The sequence below is a fragment of the Danio rerio genome, chromosome 14, assembly GCF_049306965.1.
Source record: "Danio rerio strain Tuebingen ecotype United States chromosome 14, GRCz12tu, whole genome shotgun sequence".
In the NCBI taxonomy this organism is placed as follows: Eukaryota; Metazoa; Chordata; class Actinopteri; order Cypriniformes; family Danionidae; genus Danio; species Danio rerio.
The window spans coordinates 3680989-3705412 of NC_133189.1; the positions used below are offsets into that span (position 1 = coordinate 3680989).

General features: G+C 34.3%; 1 protein-coding gene across 4 annotated transcripts in view; it reads right to left on the minus strand.

The window, feature by feature from the left end:
• Nucleotides 1-4193: 4193 nt before the first annotated feature.
• pdgfrb (platelet-derived growth factor receptor, beta polypeptide) overlaps nucleotides 4194-24424 on the minus strand; it is a 75913-nt gene continuing 55682 nt past the window's right edge. For 2 of the 4 annotated variants that reach the window (XM_021481026.3, XM_021481027.3), the window contains exons 15-23: nucleotides 24273-24423; nucleotides 21703-21869; nucleotides 18606-18721; nucleotides 17355-17477; nucleotides 14872-14983; nucleotides 12550-12649; nucleotides 12268-12373; nucleotides 10550-10791; nucleotides 4194-7749 (exon numbers count right to left, since the gene is read on the minus strand). In XM_021481026.3, the coding sequence (XP_021336701.1) occupies nucleotides 7632-7749; nucleotides 10550-10791; nucleotides 12268-12373; nucleotides 12550-12649; nucleotides 14872-14983; nucleotides 17355-17477; nucleotides 18606-18721; nucleotides 21703-21869; nucleotides 24273-24423 (1235 nt within the window). In that variant the 3' untranslated portion in view covers nucleotides 4194-7631. 4 annotated transcript variants of the gene reach the window in all.

The following is a 24424-nucleotide window of genomic DNA, read 5'->3' on the forward strand; positions in this document are numbered from 1 at the left end:
CAGACTCATGATCACAGAGCAGAGCATCTGTGTTTACATGTGAAAAACAGCCCATCAACAGCTCCTTTTGAGACCACATCAAGAAACACTGCGTTTGCTGACTAGCCCGACACATAATCGATTCTGCTCACTTTCAGGCTCTTTCTGTGTTTTGTTTTTTCGGGACAGAGATGGAGAGGGCTCGCTGAAGGAAACACAGAACAACTGCAATCAAAGAATTACATATGCTGTTTTTTACTCAGACTACTTATATAAACTGAGCTGAAACAACACAATTTTTGAGGACAACCTAATTGTTTTACGTTCATTCCACTTGATTTAAGTTCAGGGTTTCTGCGGGTTTAATCAAGTCAAATTTAAGACTTTTAAGGACCATTTAAAGACCATTATGAATTAAATTTTAGAGTTATACAGGGCTAAACACTAATGATTATTTCTAATGGTCGGGTCGGTTGCCACACACTAAAAACATAATGTACACTACCTGACAAAAGTTTTGTTATTGGTCCCAGTTGGAAGAGCAACAAATAATAAGTTGACTTCTAGTTGATCATCAACTGGCAGAAGGTAGACTTTTTCTGATGGATCATCAGTTGATCTGCATCCCAATCAACACAATACTGCAGAAGACCTACTGGAACCAACATGGACACAAGATTCTCACAGAAATCAGTCACGTTTGGTGAAGGAAAAATCATGGTTTGGGGTTACATTCAGTATGGGGGCGTGTGAGAGATCTGCAGAGTGGATGGCAACATCAACAGCCTGAGGTATCAAGACATTTGTGCTGCCCATTACATTACAAACCACAGGAGAGGGCAAATTCTCCAGCAGGATAGCGCTCCTTCTCATACTCCAGCCTCCACATCAAAGCTCCTGTAAGCAAAGAAGGTGCTTCAGGATTGGCCAGCCCAGTCATCAGACATGAACATTATTGAGCATGTCTGGGGTCAGATGAAGTAGGCATTGAAGATGAATCCAAAGACTCTTGATGAACTCTGGGAGTCCTGCAGGAAAGCTTTCTTCGCCATTCCAGATGACTTTATTAATCAGTGATTTGAGTCATGTCAGAGATGTATGGATGCAGTCCTCCAAGCTCATGATGGAGTCAGACACAATATTAACTTTTTTTTCCCCTGCACCATGACTTTAAATTCTATACTGGAAATTATTTCTGTTAAGTGACAAGACTTTTGTATAAGCAAAGTTAAACCTTACTGTCCTAATTAAATCATTTACAATTATTTCATCACATTTTAATTCATTTAAAATAGGCGTAATCTAGAGGCCTTTACCTTTCATATAAGCCACTTCTGATACCAAATGATCAACTAGAAGTCAAGTTATTATTTGTTGTTCCTAAAACTTGAATAGGCTTGACAGGTAGTGTATTTTTTAGCAGCATATTTTAACGTGTCAAACCAAGAAAACTCTAGTTTAATATACTTTTTCTTTTTTTAAACATAATATTTCTTTTTTTTTTAAATGACAAGTTTAACATTGCTAAAAAATATTATTCTTATAAAGCCAATTGCATAAACAATTAAAAATATACATTTGTTGGCTTTTAGTCCAAATTGACTGAGTATAATGTTTTATGTAACGTGATATGTTGCTCTGTTATTTATTTATTTTTTTTCTTTCCCTGATTATAGAATTTAATTTAGAGAAATTGCTGTAAGGTGTTGAACAGCTGTTAAATAAATTGTGTCTCTTTGAAAAAAAAAAAAAAAAAGGTTTTATTGAGATGGATTGTTGGTGATTAGATGGATGTCATCCAGATTGGGTAGCTTTACTTAGACAAAGGAAAATAAAGACCTATTTAAAATTATTTAAGACCTACAAGATAATATTTCAGTGAATTTTAGACTTTTTAAGGCCTAAAAGTTTGTTTTTAAGACTTTTTAAAACTCTGCGGGGAACCTGAAGTTAACTGAATGTTGTCTCAACATAATTAAATAGACAGCTTAATTGTTTTATATTCAATCCACTTATATTTGTTAAGTTAACTTAATTGATTTGTGTTGAGACAACATGAATTCTTAATAATTTTAGGGCTAATATGAATTTAGGGCTAATAATTTTGACACCAACAGTAAATAAGGTCCAAAACTTATTATTATTTCTGTATAAAAAAATATCTGTGATTATTTATCTCAGTTTATTTAGATTTTCTGGACAACTATCTGATTAAGAATGTCGAAATATAAACTAAATATTAATGCAATTGTAAACACTTTTCAAAAGCTAATCATTACACAACCAGCATCCACTGCACTCCAGCCTTGAATGATGTAGCATTAACATAACACATGTATTGTGCGAGACCACAAAGTAAATGATATATAGCAAATTAAATTATACAGGTTCGTAGCCAGAGGAGGTTCAGGTGGTTCGAAAGACCCACCCCTCACCGACAAAGGTCCATACATGAGCTCATTTGTCCTATTGTGACTACTATGTCATAATAAATTGTGAAAAAAAAAACTCTCAAAAGAAGGCTTTAATCCTGCATTGGCTGTTATATTAGAGTGACTGAGGAAAAGTAAACGTACTGGCCACATATGACAATAGGCTACAGTGTTAAAGTTAAAACCTTTACAGATTTCTATTTTTTTTTTTCTAATGATAAATTATGTAATAAATTTGTATTTCAAAAATATGCTCATATTTATATATATAAACTCAATTAAATAGAAATTTTTTTTTTCATTTACTCACTTATTACACGGCTATTATCCACAAAAGTAAACGATTTGAAACAAAATTCTGATCTGAGCTGTAATATTATATTCGTAAATCTTGCAGTAAGTATGCAAGATGGCGCCAATCAAAAACAGCCACGTGACTGATCCTGATCGGTAATACTCATCCTTCATTCATCCATTTTCTTGTCAGCTTAGTCCCTTTATTAATTCGGTGTCACCACAGCGGAATGAACCGCCAACTTATCCAGCACGTTTTTATGCAGCGGTTGCCCTTCCAGCTGCAACATGTCTCTGGGAAACATCCAAACACACACACACACACACACACACACACACACACACACACACTACAGACAATTTAGCCTACCCAATTCACCTGTACCGCATGTCTTTGGACTGTGGGGGAAACCGGATCACCCGGAGGAAACCCACGCGAACGCAGGGAGAACATGCAAACTCCACACGGAAACGCCAACTGAGCCGGGGTTCGAACCAGCGACCTTGCTGTGTGGTGACAGCACAGTAATACGCATAAATAAATATTTATATTTTCCCAGAGATGGTTAGCGGCTGGAAGGGAATCCGCTGCATAAAAATGTGCTGGAAAAGTTCATTCCACTTTGGTGACCCCTGATTAATAACAAGACTAAGCCGAAAAGAAAATGAATGAATGAATAAATAATAATATTAACAATATACTCACTTTTAGTATGGGCCAGGATGAATACACAGAGAGCCTGTGTTATATTAGTTTGAGCGTGAATAACCCTATAGAATAGACACCTAAGAAGACTTTGGAATAACATATCTTGAGGCCCGATTAACCAATCAAAAATCAAGTATTTTAGAGAGCCCTTTACTCTTGTATACCATTTATTAGAGTTTATCAGTTACTAGTACAGTAGGCTATTTATTAACAAAGAATTATAAAGACTATACTGCATAATACACTTTACAAAAACTATATAATTTACTACATAAACATTTTTGAATCCATTCAGCCGCTTTCTGGGTCTCAAACATTTCAAAAGAGCCAAGCTTTAAATATTTAAATTATTGACGATCTTTAATCATTTTTGAGTGAGATGCTAATGGTCTAATCCGATTGAATGATCTATGCTAAGCTAAGCTAAAAGTGCTCCTTTCAGATTGGCTGAATGGATTCAAAAATGGCGAAATGCAGCTGTTTAACTCTAGGAGAGTTGTAAAGTTAGCCTATTTTCAAAAAAGGTGGAGTGATAACATGATGATTGAATAAAATAATGAATCATAACCTACAATAAACCATTAAGAAATGAACACAAGCTCTCTCTATGATTCTTAGAGACTTTAATGACACTAAGAGCAAATGAACTCTTGCTGAACTCTGTTGTTGACCAATTTGATACTGTAAAGCATTACTAATATCTCCATTTAGCTTCTCAAGCCATGAAAGAGCAACATCTCCAGTGTTGCACAACAACAGCAGACAATACAGACGATAAATGCTTTATCACAGTTTTTTTTATTGTTTATCGTACATATAATGTGTAAAAGTCCAATGTACAAAATATCTATACAAAAATATACTCGTAAACATACATACAGTAAAGCTTTGGTACCTTAGAGTGTGTGACTTTACTTACTAAGTGATATACTGTATTGAAATGTGCAACTTAATAAGGCCTTGTGCATACATACAAATAACAAGTGTTATAATCGAGAGTAAACAAGACGAACAAACAAGACGAAGCCTTCATTGACACCTTCTCAAACTATTATTATTAAGTGTCTGCATTCAAATAAAGCATGGTCGTACTCAAAGACTGGATTTTGTACTGATCTGAAGATAAGAACTGGTTAAATGTTACGAGTAAAACGCTCTGGATGAAAGACATTTGCTAAACGACTGATTCTAATGTACCGTGAGTCATTCAGATGCACTTTTATTATGAAAGAGACATCGATTCTCTATGCTGCAAAAAATAATGACTGGAAAACAGCACAGAGTACCAAAGGGGAGGAAAATAAAAGCTGCACAATCCATCCTAAAGAGGAAAAACACCATCTGTCTTGTGTTCTGCGTCGAATCCCTTTACAGAATGAAATCAAAAATAGAAACTAAAATCACGATCACATGTGTGTGTGTGTGTGTTATGTTCGATTGCTCGTAAACATTAAAGTGCAAGTTTGCTACAAGGATTTTGACATGAAAGTTAAAAAAACAAATGTCACGGAGAAAAGAAATATGCAATACTGGTGTACAAAAACGACTTATTTAAAAGCTAATATCTAAAACCATCTCATTTCTGTGCTGATCAACAGTCTGAGGATTGATTTTAAACTGTGTACCTTATGCGTAAGAACTAATGTACAGTATATGCTCATTGTAGCTTTGCCTTCCGCAGTCTATAATACTGCATTTCATAAAAAGAATAGAAAAACAAACTGAAGCCTCAACCTTCACATATGGTCCTTTAAGAGCACAGGGGGGGATAAGTATTGAACACGTCATGTTTTTTTTCCTTCCTTGGAATAATATGTCTAAAGTAGCTGTTGATATGGAATTGAACCAGATTTTGGTAAAAAAAAAAACAAAAAAAAAACAATACAAATATTAAAAAAAATAGTTATTGTTTGTGTAATAACAATGCATGGCTTGATTTTCTTTCTCTAAAAGTATTTGAGAGTCTCCTTGTCACGTTAGGGTGATCAAAACAGGAACAAAAGCAGGTGTAGAATCCAAGTGCAGTTTAATTGATGTTTCAAGAGTTCACACTTAGCTGATGATTTATAAAAGCTTGTTTGGCATGCTGTCCCGGGAGAGAGCCCCGAGCTCAAAGACTCCTCGAGTCCGGGGCTTCCTCCCGTTTGGCAGAGCGAGAGAGGAGCCCGAGCTCGGTGGATCTCAGAACTCCCCCGCTGCTGTAGCTAAGGGAACACAAGGGTTAGATATATGCTTGGTTTTAAAAAAAATAAAATAAATTTATGCATGTTGAATGTCTTTGGATGGTGGGAGGAAACCGGAGCACCCGGGGAAAACCCACGCGGACACGGGGAAAACATACAAACTCCTCACAGAAACATCCGCCGGTCCTAGGGGGCCAGGGCTTGCTGTGGGGCTCGCAGTGCTAACCACTGGGCCGCCGTGCCGCCCAGTCAGAGGTAAAGGAGGAGGAAAAAGGGGAGGAGGGGGGTTTCTTCCAAACGAAGATAAAGTGAATTGAAAACTGTGGTTATTTATAGTGGCTTAGGTCTCAAATGATTGGAAGATACTGATTAACAAATTCGAGACCAGCCGTGATAAATCATAAGCACGTGATCCTCCCGAAATTAGTTTATGAATAAACTTCACATAGTGCAGTAAAAGTGACAAAAATACAAAAATCCAAAGTACAAAATAGCAAACAAACAAACAAAACAAGAAACTAAGAAAGATTAAACTCGAACTAGACTATAACAAGATACAAGAGCAAGGATCAGGAACAACATACCAAAGACGACAACGACCAACTGACGATGAATGACTGAATATATAGTCCAGGTAATCAACGGAGAACGGAGACAGCTGTGGTTGTAAATCAGTGTAGATGACAGACCAGGTGTGTGTGCAAAAGAATGTATGGAAATGTAGTTCTAAAGCCACTGTAGTCCGCTGGGGGTTGCTGGCGAACTACAGTGGCATCTGGTGGACAAACACAGTCATGACACTCCTTGGCTGTGTTTTGGATCAGTGTCTTGCTGAAATGTCCACCCTGGTTTCTTCTTCATCGTCGTGCTCAGGGCCAGAGTGGGACTCATTTTCAGCCCTGGAGTTTCAAGCCAGACCGGCCCACCTCAGTTCACGACTGATTCCAATTCAGTTACTAATGGCACTATCACGTCTTTTTCAAGAAAACCGCTGCTTTAGAAATTCAAATGTTCAACAGCCCTAACAGTATTTTATGTCTTAACAATAAAATCGAAAAAAAAAAAGAAGATTTTTCATGGGAGATTCGATCACAGGTCTATACCATTGAAATGCAATGTGTTACCACTGGACCACATTGGCGCTATTACAGTGAGAGTAAAAAATAACTAATGACTTGCGACCCTTAAGACACAGCACTACTTTCTTTTGATGGCTCAATCTTTTTCTCCTATTTTTAGATTTCTGATCAAGTTATGTCAGATTTATTAATGTAGTGAATCATTTGATTTTCATTGAGCAGGTGTTTTATTCATTTCATTCGAATTCTTATATTCACTAAGGTGCCGCTGTTTGGGGCGATAGTTGCATTACATCATCATCATTAACGTTAGTTAACCTGCAGGCTGCATTTTTCTCACGGGGCTGCGAGAAAATAAATAAAAAGTGCGGCACTACGGTAAAATAATGATTAAAAAGAGTAAAGCTATGGTCAAAAAAATAAATAGAAGAAAAAAGTGTGACTGCTGAGAGTGCAAGCAGCTAGGGACACCGGCCCTCGCAGCCAGAAAACAGACCGGCCCACCTGGAATTCTCCCGGTCCTCCCGATTAGCCAATCCGGGCCTGCTCGTGCTAATGTAAATGTTGGACTGATCATCTATTATTCATTTACACTGCGGAAGGCCAGAGGGTTGCTGAAAAACTACTGAGAGATTCCAGCTGCTGTCTGGGCGTTCCATACATTTCTACACCTCCCTTTCTTCATGTGTTCAATACTTTTTCCCTGTGGTTTTATTACACATGACTTCACTTGTAAAAGAATTAGTTTTGTTTCCTTTGCATATATACATTTCTATGCGTGTTCCCAACATTCTGTGAAAATTTCAAGTCAACGGCCCGTTTAGAAATATGTTTTAAAAATGGTGACGTGTTCAATACCTATTTCCCCCACTGTATTTATCAACGGCTGTTGAAGAAACCTGCTCAAATGTACATTAAGGATGTTACGTCATGATAACAGGAAGTGGAATGTGTGTCACAGGAAGCTCTCCTCTACTTCTGGACTTCCAGAGTGTTCGGTCAGCAGCTCCTCGCGCTCAGGTTCAGTGCTCGGGGCCTCCATAGACACCGTCTCCTCGTCAGAGCTGAAGGAGCTAAGAGAAACAAAGAGACTTGCTCAGTGTTAAATGCACAGCTAGTGTTTTTCAGCCACCGATAAACTTCTGCTCAACATGACGTCAGATTGACAATGTACCCTAATGTCATGGAGGAGGCTCGTTCTTTATCCTTGCACTGCAGATGCTCTGTTTAACAGTTTTCTCGCTAGTAAAGCATTCAGTTTTTACACTTACAAACAGGGCTTAACATTAACACCCGCCAACCCGCCAAATGCGGGAAGATTTCAGCTTTGGCGGGTTAGACAGTCACTCCCACTAGCCACTTTGGCTGGTTGAAAATAATTTTAATTGTGGTTTTCTTAAAAGCAGGGTTCTATATACTACAAGGATGACCCAATATGCGTGCAAATGTGATCTTAAAATGGAGAAACAGCACGACTGACAAAAAACAATTGCGTTCGCGTGAGCAATAGAAAGCAGGTGAATACCGAATGAGAGGATGATCAGTCGCGCTAACAGCTGATGTGATGCGCGCGACTGTTTAAAGCGCGTGCGCGCTCCTGTTTCCTTGCTTAAAGCAACCGTGCCTGGAACGCAACCGTGATCGGTTCTCTTTCATATAAACCAGACAAAAGTTATGCTAATGCAACCACAGTCTTGCTGTTTTTAGGAGCTCCAAATATGTTTTTTTGTAAGCAGCACCAGTTGCTTTCGCTTTGAATGGATTATTAATTGGCTTTAACTGTGTGATCATCCTTTCATTATCACACAGTATGTTTTTCACCTGCTTTCTTTTGCTTATGGTTTTTTTTGTTTATATGGTTTAATATTTTTTTTTACAACAACATTGCTTTAATAGGAGATGAACTCTCCATTTATGTGTAGTTAACTGGTGATCTGAGAGACCTTCAGCGAGGACAGATTACTGTGCATATTTTTGATACATGACAATAATTATTTTTAAAAGTCAATTGTTTTTCTGTTTTTTTAAAAGAAATGTTTTGTAATATTATAAACAGCCATATATATTTGTTATGGTATTTATAAACAGCTATATTTAGCTTGTTTTGACACATTTAAATTTTTTTCACAAAACGTGAAATGAATGAGGACGCATGTGGACAAAACACAAAATCTAAATCAAGTCATTTTAGCATGTCAACGTCATATTTAGGCATATAAAAATATTTTCCCAACAACAAAATTGTGGCTAGTGAAAATGCAGAGTGGCTAGTAACGCTGGAAAACTACTAGCCACTGTGGCTGGTGATCAAAAAAGTTAATGTCAAGCCCTGCTTACAAAGTCTGTCATGTAAGTAGCAAATGTGTCAAGGACTGGCTGGTTTATTCTCAAAACACACCAATAGACCTTTTTCTTGGAACGCAAAATTACCCATTATTCTTTGCGTGTATGCGCAAGGAGAATGCGAAGAACTTCAGGTCGGCAGCTGATGCGTGTAAACAGTCACATTTGGACAGCTTTGAAATGATTGTTTAATCTATTTTACCTGCTTTTATCCTCTTTGAACTAATACTGTTGTCCATCAGCAGCATCTCCTGGACTGATCATTTACAGAAATGCGATCTAATAGGATGGAAAACAGCTGCTGTGAGGCATTTTCCCCTCGAAAACGGCATCTTCTGCAGTTTAAATGAAGCCTCGTCATCGCTAAAGTCAACATTTTCTCTTTATTTCAAATATGTAACCAGCCCAAACAAATGTAGTTCCCCAAAATGTTTGACACACACACGTAGCCTGTACTGCGCCACTGACACACTGATTTAATAACTGTGACAAAGTGAAAATATAGGCTAGTGTCATTTCATATGACAGAAAAACACAAACCGTGGAAAAAACACAACACACGAAATAAAACACAAACGGCTCGCGATTAGAATGAACAGCAAATCAGCCAGCAGAGGATCAATAACAGACTTTTAGTGGTCATTTTTGTAAATTGCACGACTTTCTGTTAAGTTTCATGCCAGTACTCTGGTTTGCTCTCTCTCTCTCTCTCTCTCTCTCTCTCTCTGTGCGAGTGTGTGTGTGTGTGTGCTAAAAAGCCGCTGAGCTAACAGCTGACAGGCCAGGAACGTGCACACACACACTGTATTTCTGACGGCTGACACGTGAACTAGGAAAACGTTTTTCTCGTATTTCTGACGCGCTTGAACCACATGTGACAGATTCTAACGGCTTTAACAGACACATTTCTAAATTGTGTGTCACAAAAACACTCTGTTATCCATTAAAAACGTTATTGAAACCGATTTTCGGAGCACAAATTACCAGTTGTACACGCTGTAAACGGAAGTTTTTAGCATTCTACCGGAAGACGCTGTGGCGCCCTCCATGCAGCAGCCATGAAAAAGGTCTATAACTCTAAAGAGAATAAGCTCTTAGACCATGCACCGCGGCGCAGAGCGAATTTACCTGTCCTTAAAATAGCAAAAGTGAATTCAGACACGCCCTTAATGTTTTTGCACCCTGCACTTTAGACTTTGCGCCTAGGTTGTTAAAATAGAACCCATTATGTTTAGAAATGTGTTAAAAAAAACTTCTCTCTGTTAAACGGAAATTGGGAAAAACGATATTATTTCTTTTGTTTGAAAACAGAAGACTCCATTAACACCAAAAATAAAACCATGCTCTAATTCACACATTAAAATCGCTCCCATTTCCACACATTATTCACACATTTTCTTTTTGAAATAAAACGAGAAGTGATCCCCCCCCACCCCTACCCCTCTGGAAGGAAGAGGAAGAGGTGATGTCTCATCGTTCCTTCATCCTCTGCGGTTTATAATAGTCTGATGTATTTTTAGTGGGCTTCACCTCGAGGGGATTTCTGCTGCCGTCGGCTCGTCCTGGGTTTCTTCCTCTGGTTTGGGATCAGGGATGGGGATGATGTACTCGTTGTGTGGAGCCTCTCCGTCGATCTGTGGACGCGGGGTCAGCTCTGGTGTTGGAGATTGAGGAGAAAAGGCTCCTGGGAACGGAGACGGGACCCTCGGCTTCATGCGAGCCACCGCTGGGTGATCGCTCTTCAGAAAACTGTCGTTCACCTGAGAGTATTTCTGAGAAACAGACATGATGCATTAATGAAAGTCAAAAACAACACATACCGCAGAACACACACTGGGTCACAATTACAGCCTCCTGTACACTACCTGACAAAAGTCTTGTCCCCTATCCAAGTTTTAGGTACAACAAATAATTTCCCAAATGATGTTTAACAGATTCATTTTCACAGTATGTCTGATAATATTTTTTTCTTCTGGAGAAAGTCTTATTTGTTTTATTTTGGCTAGAATAAAAGCAGTTTAAAAAAAAAAAATAAAGCATTTTAAGGTCAATATTTTTAGCCTTCTTAAGCAATATTTTTTTCGATTGTCTACAGAACAAACAGTAAATATAAAATGACTTGCCTAATTACCTTAATTAACCTAGTTAAGCCTTTAAATGTCACTTTAAGCTGAATAGAAGTGTCTTGAAAAATATCTAGTAACCCACCCCTTGTACTTTTGGTTTGATAGAATAGGATAGGATTAGGATATTTGGAAGGCCTTATCATGTGTTATCATTTAGTTAGTCAAATTTTGTTGAGGAGTAAGACATTACTTGGGTTTCGTTATTTTCTTAGTTTTGTTCACCTTGGGAATTGTAAATAAAAGTCCAAATTTTTTATATATCTCGTTTGGTTGTCTTTGTACTTCATTCACTGTATGTATGTATGTATGTATGTATGTATGTATGTATGTATGTATGTATATATATATATATATATATATATATATATATATATATATATATATATATATATATATATATATATATATATATATATATATATAAATTTTAATTGTACACTAAATGTCAAACCCCATTTTCCCCTAGACAAACATCCGGGGTTTGTAACATTTTTGGGGGCTCGTCCGGGATATTTTAACCCATTTTAAAACATTTTTTTACAATATTTTCCAAAGGATGTTTAACAGAGCAAGGAAATTTTCACAGTATTTCCTATATTATTTTTTCTTCTGGAGAAAGTCTTATTTGTTTTATTTCAGCTAGAATAAAAACATTTTTAAAACCCTTTTAAGGTCAATTTTATTAGCCCCTTTAAGCAATATTTGTTTTCGATGTCTACAGAACAAACCACTGTTATACAATGATTTGCCAAGTTACCCTAACCAGCTAAGACCAGGCTGGAAATAGCTGGAAACCAGCCTGGAAGTGGCCAAAACCCCTCTAAAACTAGCCTGGTCGACCAGCTAAAACCAGCCAACCAGCCTAGGCTGATTTAAGCTGGTTTTTTCGGTAGGGAATTCTGACTTTTCTGTACATATGGGTATAAATAACAGAAATCTGCTGAACACTTGACACTTCTCTGCATGTTTCCGTCTCTGCCAATTTTTAGAAAGCACTTCGGTGAAAACAAATGGGCGCCAAAATGTCAGAAAGACAGAAATAATACATTCAGGAATATTAAAATTAGATAAGTTAGCTAAAATCTCTGACCATGGAAACAAAACAGGAAGCGCAAAGCCAACCTTTTTATATGCGTCTGAGAGCATGTTCCCCATGGTGTGCACCAGAAAGGAGAACTCGGGCCGCTTCTCGTACTTCTCATCCCAACATTTCCTCATGACCTCATAACTGCAGAGGAACAAAACCAGCAGCCATTCAGTCCAGACGCTTATTTATAAAAGCCACAAGAACTTTCCAGAAGCTCTTCACAGCCACACAACCAGTGTAATAAACTGAAGATAAACGCAATAATAGGCATGCAGGCTGTGTGTTTATTTGACTATCACTCATGATGGCAAACGCACATTTCGTCAGAGGCGTACGAGGGTTTGGCCATGCGGTATCCTCTTTTCAGGGCGCTGTAAAACAACTCGTTCATTGGCAGGTCTGGATACGGGGTCCCTCCTGCAAAAACACACAAAACACCCCAATAGTAAAAACTATTCAAATGAAATAAAGCCTTTAATGGTAACAATTTATAAATAAGGTTGTATTGTTTTATTTTAGTTAATGCATTTAACTTGAACAAACAATGAACACATTTATTCTAATTGATTCATCATCAAGATAGTTTTTAAACTTGCTACAGGAAATTCCTTGTTGATTTCGCAGTAACAAGTTTTGAAACTATCTTGAGGACAGAAAGTTTAGATGGGATATTGGCTTGCTTTCGACTACAAACTGGAGGATGACAAAATATCTGTAAGTACAAAGATTACTAAATGGACTACGCCGACAAGAAAATGATTGAATGAATCAATATATATATATATGTATATATGTAAATATATATATATATATATATATATATATATATATATATATATATATATATATATATATATATATATATATATATATATATATATACATATATATATATATATATAATATAAATATATATATGTATACATATACAATATACATATACAATATACATATATATTTATATATATAAATATATATGTATATTTATATTTATATATATAAATTCATTGATTCATTATGAAAATTATTGAACGAATCTATATATATATATATATATATATAGATTCGTTCAATAATTTTCATAATGAATCAATGAATTTATATATATAAATATAAATATACATATATATTTATATATATAAATATATATGTATATTGTATATGTATATTGTATATGTATACATATATATATTTATATTATTATATATATATATATATATATATATATATATATATATATATATATATATATATATATATATATATATATATATATATATATATACATATATATATATATATATAATATAAATATATATATGTATACATATACAATATACATATACAATATACATATATATTTATATATATAAATATATATGTATATTTATATTTATATATATAAATTCATTGATTCATTATGAAAATTATTGAACGAATCTATATATATATATATATATATATATATATATATATATATATATATATATATATATATATATAAATTCATTGATTCACATATATATATATATATATATGTGTGTAGATTCGTTCAATAATTTTCTTGTCGGCTTAGTACAGTATATATGTACATATATACACACACATATATATATATATATATATATATATATATATATATATATATATATATATATATATATGTGTGTAGATTCGTTCAATAATTTTCTTGTCGGCTTAGTACAGTATATATGTACATATATACACACACACATATATATATATATATATATATATATATATATGTGTGTAGATTCGTTCAATAATTTTCTTGTCGGCTTAGTACAGTATATATGTACATATATACACACACACACATATATATATATATATATATATATATATATATATATATATAAATAAATTAATTAATTCATATATATATATATATATATATATATATATATATATATATATATATATATATATATATATATAAATTTATTGATTCACATATATATATTTATATATATATATGTAGATTCCTTCAATAATTTTCTTGACGGCTTAGTATAGTATATATGTACATATATATACATACATATATATATATATATATATATATATATACATACATATATATATATATATATATATATATATATATATATATATATATATATATATATATATATATATATATATATATATATATATATATATATATATATATATATATATATATAGCAGAATGAACCGCCAACTATTCCAGCATATGTTTTACACAGCGGATGCTCTTCCAGCTGCAACCAAGTATTGGGAAACACCCATACACAGTCATTTTGGATAAATATATACTTTAAATATAAATATATACATTTTGTGTATATACACACACACACACACACACACACACACACACACAGGAATGGTCTAATCCGTTTCAATGATCTATGCTAAGCTTAGCTAAGCTAAAAATGCTTCCTCCAGACCCGGAGATCGCCTGAATGGTAAAACTCAACTCTAGAGACTGTTAAAATGAACATATTTCGGAAGAAGCTGAGTGTTTCTTTAATGTTTCATATACGGAACCTATAATTTCCATGTGGGAGATTTACATTAACTACCTATTTGCACGTAGACAATGAATGTACAAAGAACAAGTAAAAAGGACTGACCGAGGGTGAAGATCTCCCACAGTAAGATGCCGTAAGACCAGACGTCACTCAGAGTCGTGTACAGGTTATGAAAGATGCTCTCGGGCGCCATCCACTTCAGAGGAAGAAAGGTCTGCGAGAAAACACACACACGGAGTTCATTACAAGAGAGATCTGTGACTGCTGGATAAACACTGCAGATTACACAGTCCTCTTGTTGTTCAGTAAAAATATAGAAACATTGCTTAATAAAGATGCATGTACATAAGAAACAAAATAGGCTTAGGATATTAAGCCTTGTTTTCGGGAACTAATTGAGTTCATAGCTTATTTTATTAGGGGTTGCCACAGAGAAATGAACTTAAAATTACTCTTGCATATGTTTTATGCTGCTGATGCCTCTTCCAGCTGTTTGAGGTTAAACAAATAAACTTTATTTAATGGAAAATTTTATTATTTTTCTGACTCCAATGACAGGCATTTTATATTATTTTAATTAAAAATTTGCTTAATTTTAATGTCTTTTTCAGAGAACAAGCCTAGGGACAGCTCACCTAAAATTCTGTACAGGATGAACATTTTTCAAAATATCTTTTTTCCTCTTTTTTTGTTTAACAGAAGAAAGAAACTCATAAAGGTTTGAAACCACTTGAGGAAGAGTAGATAGTGATTAAATTGTAAAGTTTGGGTGAGCTATCCCTAAAACCATATTTGTTTCAATTTAAGGGATAGTTCACTCAAAATAGAAACTGTACTCACTATTTACTCTCCCTCAGGTGGTTTCAAATCCTTATAAGTTTCTTTCTTCTGTTAGATGCGGAAGGAGATATTTTGAAGAAAGCTGAAAACCGGTAACCATTGACTTTCATTGTTGGAAAAAGCAATACTATGAAACTCAATGGTTACAGGTTTCCAACATTTTTTAAATATCTTCTGTTGTGTTCAACAGGAGACAGAAAGTCAAACAGCTTTGTGACAAGTGATAAATGAGACTTTTTTCATTTCTGGGTGAACTATCCCTTAAAGAATAAACAGATATTTCTACTAGAAACAAGATAAAAAATATGTGTGATAAAAATGTACTCACTACCTACTCTTATTCAAGTGTATAAAACCTTTATGAGTTTCTTTCTTCTGTTAAATGCGGGAAAATATGTTTTGAATACTATGAAACTCAACAGTTACAGTTTTTTTTTCAAACATTTTTCTAAATATCTTTTTTTGAATTTCTTATTAAATGCAGAAGATGTTTTGAATACTATGAAACTCAATGGTTACAGTTTTTTTCAAACATTTTTAAAAATATCTTCTTGAGTTTCTTCTGTTAAATGTGGAAGATGTTTTAAATACTATGAAACTCAATGCTTACACTTTCCCCCAAACATTTTTAAAAATATCTTCTTTTGAGTTTCTTCTGTTAAATGCGGAAAAATATGTTTTGAATACTATGAAACTCAATGGTTACACGTTTTTCCCCAAACATTTTTCCAAATATCTTCTTTAGATTTTTTTTTCTTCTGTTAGCTACAGGATATGTTTTGAATACTACAAAACTCAATGGTTACAGATTTTTTACAAGCATTCTTCAAATTATCTTCTTTTGATTTTCTTCTGTTAAATGCAGAAAGAGATGTTTTGAATACAATAAATCTCAATAGTCATAGTTTTTTTAAAACATTTTTCTTATTATCTTCTTTTAAGTTTTTTCTGTTAAATGCGGACAAATATGTTTTGAATACTATGAAACTCAATGGTTACAGGTTTTTTCAAACATTTTTCAAAATATCTTCTTGAGTTTCTACTGTTCAATGCAGAAGATGTTCTGAATTCTATGAAACTTAATAGTCAGTTTTTTCAAACATTTTTCAGAATATCTTCTTTTGTGTTCAACAGAAGAAAGTCACCTTTTTATTTCTGCGTGAACTACCCCTTCAAGAATAAACATATACTTCTACTAGAAATCAAATCAGAATCGAGTAATGGTGTCATTGTTTGAAATAATCACTATACTGTATAGTTTAAAAGGATAATTCACACAAAAAATTAATTTATTCACTATTTACTCTCCCTCAGGTGGCTTCCAAACCCATATGAATTTCTTCTGTTGAATGCAGAAGAAGATATTAAAAAAAATAAAAAATGTTGGAAACCTGTAACCATTGACTTCCATAGTAGGGAAAACAAAGACTATAAAACTCAATGGGTACAGGTTTCCAACATTTTTCAAAATATTTTCTTTTGTGTTTAACAGGAAGCAAGTCAAACAGGTTTGTGACAAGTGTTTCATTAGCCAATATTTTCTGTTTTGGGTGAACTATACCTTTAAGAATAAGCATATTTCTACTAGAAACCAAATCAAAAACAAGTCAGGAAGTTGTTTGAAATAATCACTAGTGCTGTATTATAAGAGTTGTCTAGGGCTGAACCCTTGACGTGACTCAAAATAAAGCATAGTAAAACAAAAGCACAGTAAATTAAGCCGAAATACTGCGCTGTATACATACGCTGCCTTTGGAGATGTAGTTGTTGTCGTGCATGATGTCTCTGGCCAGGCCAAAGTCGCAGATCTTGGCCAGTTTGCCTTCACAGATCAGGACATTTCTTGCGGCCAGATCTCGATGGACACACTGAGACACAAAGACAGATATATCAGCTTTACTTTGCAAAGAAAAAATCAGAAATTAGTTTAGGTTATTAGGTTAATCAGACGGGATGCATTTCACTTTTCAGACAGCAGATGGCGACGGAAGCTATGTACTGTAAGCATTTCTAATAAATAAATAAATCAGATTTCTATTTTTATTTTATCTTGTGTTGCAGGTTTTATATTCAGTGTTAATAAAATATTGTTTTTCTGGATTATGATAATGTAAATTTGACAGGATAGATGGCACACTGCAAAAAAAAGAAAAGAAAAGCTTTTTAACTGAGTTTGTCTTGTTTCTAGACCAAATATCTACAAAATGTTAAATCATGCAGACTTTTCTAGACCAGCAACAAAAAACTCTTGTTTTTAGAAACAATTTATCAAAATGAGGTTTTATTTCCCTAAAACAAAAAAAAAACTTTTTTTTTTGCTTTGAAACAGAAAAAAACTTGCTTAATTTTCACTCAATATTTTTTAAAACAAGACAATATTTTTACTTGTTAAAAAATCCTTCTTAATAAAATAATTTTTAGACAAAAGCATCAGCTAAATGACTCAATGTACAGATGAAGTCAGAATCATTAGCCCCCCTGAATTATTGGCTTCCCTGTTTATTTTTCCCCCAATTTCTGTTTAACGGAGAGAAGATTTCTTTAACACATTTCTAAACATGATAGTTTTAATAATTCATCTCTAATAACTGATTTATTTTATCTTTGTCATGATGACAGGAAATAATATTTGACTATTATTACTATTACTATAACATTTAAAGGCTTAACTAGGTTAATTAGGTTAACTAGGCAGGTTAGGGTAATTAGGCAAGTTATTGTATAACAATGATTTGTTCTGTAGACTATTGAAAAAAAGAGCTTAAAGTGGCTAATAATTTTGACCTTAAAATGGTTCATAAAAAATTTAAAACTGCTTTTATTCTAGCCGAAATAAATCAAATAAGACTTTCTCCAGAAGACAAAATATTATCAGACATACTGTGAAAATTTCCTTGCTCTGTTAAACATCATTTGGCAAATATTTAAAAAAGAAATAAATCAAAAGGTGGGCTGATAATTCTGACTTCAACTGTATGTGTGACTCAGAAACTCACGTTCTTTGAGGCCAGGAACTCCATGCCTTGGGCCACCTGGTAACTAAAACCAACCAGATCAGTATAGCTGAGAACCGGAGAATCACTGATGACCAGAGAATGATCCACCCTGTGACCTGCAGCACACCACAAAACACACAGACACACAATTCAATACATGTTCAAACAAGAAAAAAGCAATAAACATTCTGAAAAACGGAACTCTTTCACTAAAATGGTTATCTTACTTAGAGTTTTTGTCTTGTTTTAAATCCAAATATCTACAAGTTCTTAAATCAAGAAGCATTTGCTTGGCGAGTAAAAAAGTCTTGTTTTTAGAAATAATGTGTCAAAATTAAGTAATTTTTTCTTTAAAACAAGTAAAATAATCTGACAATGGGGTCAACAAAATAATCCTACTTTAAAAGTCAAAACAAGATTATTTTGCTAACCCCACCGGCAGATTATTTTGCTTTTAAGACTTAAAAGTATTAATCTTTTACATGCAGGGTCATTCATCGACGTCAGTTCCAAAGCAGTGGACCAATCAGAAGAACTCATAGGCAGGTCAAGCATTGCAAGTTTCTGTTTACAGCAGCAAGTTGGCATGATGACTTTTTCAATGTTTTGTCATTATTATTTATTTTTCATTATTATTAATTTATTACTTATTATTTTGTTATTATTATTTTAAAGAAAAAAAAGCAAGAATGTTTTTGCTTACCTCATTGGCGGAGCATTTTGCTTTTAAGACTTAAAAGTATACATTTTTTACACACAGCAGCATTCAACAATATCAGTTCCAAAGCAGTGGACCAATCAGAAGAACTCACAGGCGGGGTAAGCATTGCAAGCTTCTGTTAACAGTAGCAAGTTGACATGATAAGTTCCTATTTTTTTGTTATTATTATTTATTTCTAATTATATATACATTAATAAGTTATTATTTTTATTATTATTATTATTATTATTATATTAAAAGCAAAAAAACTATACTATTTTGCTTGCCCCATTGGCAGATTATTTTGCTTTTAAGATATAAAAGTATTAATCTTTTACACACAGCACCATTTATCAATGTCAGTTCCAAAGCAGTGGACCAATCAGAAAAACTTGTAGGTGGGGCAATCGTTGCAAGCTTCTGTTTACAATAGCAAGTTGGCATGATGACTTTTAAAATGTTTTGTTACTATTATTTATTTTTAATTATTGTTACTATTATTTTTTTAATAATTGTTATTATTATTATTTCAAAGTAAAGAACTATATTATTTTGCTTATCTCACTTAATCAAACTCACTTAATTTTGACTTATTATTTCTGAAAACAAGACTATATTTTTGCTTGTCTAGAAAATGCTTCTTGATTTTAATGTTTTACAACATTTGGACTAGAAACAAGACAAAAACTCCAAGTAAGCAAAGCACTTTTTGCAGTGTTGGTAATGAAATATTTGCTTCGTGGATCAATATTTAATAACACCATTCAAATTTTAATTATTTTTAATTGTTTTATTTTTTTAGATATAAAAATTCTTAAAGACACATTTACAAATCAAACTGACGCTTGGAAAGACTTTCATAATAAAATAAGAAAAAAATCTTATAATTGATCAGAAAATAAAACTATTCCCATTCCCAAGGAAAAACATCTCATCAAGTGACTTTTTGTCTTGTTTTAAGCAAGAAAAATAGACTTAATCATGTACCTCATTTGTATGAGGGATATTGTATTAATATTGTGGCTCATCACAAAATTGTACCTTGATTTAGAAATAAATAGAATAAATAATATTTATCTAAAAAAAAGGTCAAATAATATTAAGAAAATAATTGTTGTGGTCTTTTTTGTACCACAGTAATGTTCTTTTAAATGGGTTTTAAGAGGCGTGATTCTCCCTGATATCCTCTGAGCTCAAGTGGAAATGTCTCCAGCTACATATAAATATAAAACAAAACGAATGTTAATATTTAAATGATACAAAAACCTCAAGCGCTTCATGAGCTCATCGGACGTCCGTTCGGATGAGGAAGTGAAACTTTTATAAGCGCTGTTACGGCACGAGTTATGAAAGAGATCTCTGTGCCGCACAGACTCTGTTTGTGCTCAACCTGAAGATTGAAGCAACAACTCAAAGCCAAAAATCACATGATGAGAGTTTAAAGACAGATATATTTCACTGCGAGACGCCATACTGAGAACGTCCTCTGTCTGAACCACCAAACTGTTATTTTATTAAAATAGAATGATTAAAAAATGGACCATTTAATGCTGTCAACCTCAACTTTCAGATACTGACCTGTTTATATGTCTAATAATTCAGGGGGGGCTAATAATTCTGACTTCAACTATAAATATATACGTATATACATTTTTATTTTTTATGAAAAAAGTTTGAGAACCACTGCTATAGATAACCTTGTATCACCTGTATTCCAATGTCACAGAGGAGCAGTATACACACACACACACACACACACACACACACACACACACACACACACACACACACACACACACACACACACACACACACACACACACACACACACACATATATATATATATATATATATATATATATATATATATATATATATATATATATATATATATATATATATATATATATATATATTTATTTATTTTATTTTTTTTAATTATAAGGAGCTGAACCCCCTAAAAAGAAAATCCTAAAATCGCCTCTGCACAACACACCTGCCTGGATGTTTCAATAATACCTATTAAGTGTTCACTTAGGGTTGGAGCTAAAATCTGCAGTACACCAGCCCTCCGGAAACAAGTTTGGTGACCATTGATTTAGACAGTACTTAAGCCAAATCTGGAGCTGATCTAACAAATGAATTTAAATGTATTATTTGTTCTATTTCTAGAAATGTTTGGTGATTAAAATATTATATTAATAAATATATATTTATTTAATAAATCTGTTTTGTTCAGATGCACTCAAATATATTGCCTATATTCACTGAGAAATGGATACAAATGTTCATTTTCAAAATGGGGTGAACTCATTTACTGTATCAGGGGATTGTCACAGACACAGCTTGTGCAGTGGTGGATGTGAATGTTTTGGGACAGCGGGGGAGGCATGTACCTTGCTCCTGGTAGATGTCCTGCTGGTACGGAGACTCGTAGGGTGACGGCTGGATGTCTGCGTACTTGATAGTGTCCGCGAGCTCCTGCATCGGGACGTATTCAGTCTGCTCGTCTTTGGTCATGTCCATGTAACCTCCATCACACTCGCTGCCGAACGACACATACCTGCACAGTACATATTATATACATTATATTATATAATGTATAGAATAAATTCCATTAATTTATATTACTTTATTTAATGCTACAGTCAAGCTTTATTATTATTCACAGTATTTCATGTTATTTTTTATGCATACCCCCCAAAAAAATCAAGCGTGTGTTTATTTGATAATAATACATTCTTACAATAATATACTGTATGTTTCCAATAAAACTAAGATTTACATTTTACTGTCGATTTAGCTCTCAATTTATTAATAATGGTTCTAATTATTATCAACAATGAGAAAAAATATTAGTTCAAAAACAGAAAGATCAAAATATTATGAATGTCTTAACTGTCAGTTTGGATCAACGTACTGCATCCTTAATAAGTAAAAGCATTCATTAAAGGGTCACGAAACACCAAAACACATTTTTTGAGCTGTTGACAGTCGTATATGTGTCACACACTGCTAAAAACACTATTAGGACACCTATATTTGACTAAAAAGTGTAAATTGGTTGTTTTTGCGTTATTTCAAGCAAATTCGTACTTCCGGTTTGAAACGAATTTTTGAAGCTGCGTCACGGCCATGAGATAATAGCCTGTATTCCAGCGTGCAGACTGGACGTCTGTGCCAGAGTGAGTCTTATTACGTCCTACAGTGTGCTGCATTAATGCATGAGTAAGGCTTGGTTCAAACCAATCAGCGCGCTCTGTTGTGTAACTTCATTAATATTCACTACTGTCACAGTGTTTAGACGACAGAGACGCCATGTTGTATTGGCAAAACAAGCGTGAAGTGTTGCTTTTATAGTTTGCTGCAGTTAAGTTTTGTTTTCATGTTCTCTCTGTGAGAGTGCAGATTGGATTGTGGATTAACAGTGTACGCGACGCGCGACAACAATAACTTACGTGTCTAAAGCCTGATTTATACTTCTGCGTCGAACGTCGGCGTATGCTACGGCGCTGACGCATAGCCCTTCGCGTGGCCATCGCCGTCACTGACGTGCACCTCTCCAAAAATGTAACTACACGTCGCAACGATGCGTAGCGTAAGCTCTGGGATTGGTCGGCTTGGTAGCGCTGACGAGTCTGGACGGGACCGAGAGCCGCGCGAATGGCGCGAGTGATTGTTTACAAGTGTGGAGTTCCGTGAAGGAGCTCCGGATGGAAAGTTTTGTTTTGTGTTTAACTCATAGTTAAAGTTGTTGCTCGTCCGCCGGTTCCTGCCTCAAAATGAGCGAGTTTGAGCCACTTGTATATCCCGGAAGTGTTCAGGAAAACCAAAAAAGCAGAGAAGAAACTCGACACAGAGGAACATTTACACCTCACTGCCTACTAGCGTTTCGGAAGTGTTAATGCAGACCGACATAGACAGCGCGCGGAAGTATAAATGCACAGCTACACGCGTTGCCTGCGCTGTGAGTTTCGCCGGTCACTTGACGCAGAAGTATAAACCAGGCTTAAGGAGGCACATTGTTTACCTGAGAGCTGTTCTCATCTGCAAACGCTGAGATCCGGATTCGCTTGTAGTCTTCTCTTAATAAAGACGCGGCTCTAGTTGCTGGTGATTGTTCTGTCTCTACAGATTTGGTAAGTGAGCGAGCAGTGCTCTTTGTTTATTCAGTTTGTTCGTATCGAACTAACAAATACACAGAGTGTAAACATGTTAGCACCACAACCAAACTTTAACCTCATGCAGGATTTTCACCGCATTTTGTGACCGGAATAACACACGCGGCTTTCTGACGCTACCTGCCGTGTGCATCTAAGTTTCCGGGAAATGCGGAGGTTTTTTTTCTCTCATTCGCCGTGCGGTATCAAACATTGCATGAAAAATACACGCTTAGAGCAGTTCCTCGAATCAAATATCTAGTTTGTCGCGAGGGACATGAATGAATTCCCTGAATGAAAGAGCCAAACTGCAGATAAAGTCCACCATTTAATAATTTGGCAAATAATTCGACTACAGATGTCCATGTAACGCCTATAGTAACGATGCTGAAAATTCACAAAAACAAAATACAGTGTTATTCAAATTAAACTATTATTTTAAATTGAAATAAAGTTTCACAATATAGCAGTTTTAACTTTGTCTTATAAATAAATTCAGTTCACCCAAAAATGAAAATCCACTTAATATCTGCCTTAAGTGGATCCAAACATTTATGAGTTTCTGTATTCTGTTAAAACACAAAATAAGATGGTTAACATATAAAGAAAATATATAGAAAACAACTATTATGGAAGTGGATGGTTACACCTTTTTCCACATTTTTCAAAATATCTTCTCTTGTGTTGAACAAAACAACACAACAAATGACAACATTTTCGGATTTAGGTGAACTATCCCAATATAGATTCAAAATGGTAAAAATAAGACTTTAAACAATGTTTATTTCGCCATAATAAACTCTTACTCTTTCCCACTGTCACTGTCGTTGCAGATCTGAGTGCCATTGGCGATGTGGTTTTTATCGGCGAAGTTCTGGAGGAAGCTGTGTTTGTTTCTGTGCAGGTAGTCCACCAGATCTCCATATCGGCAGTATTCTGTCACCAAATATAACGGACC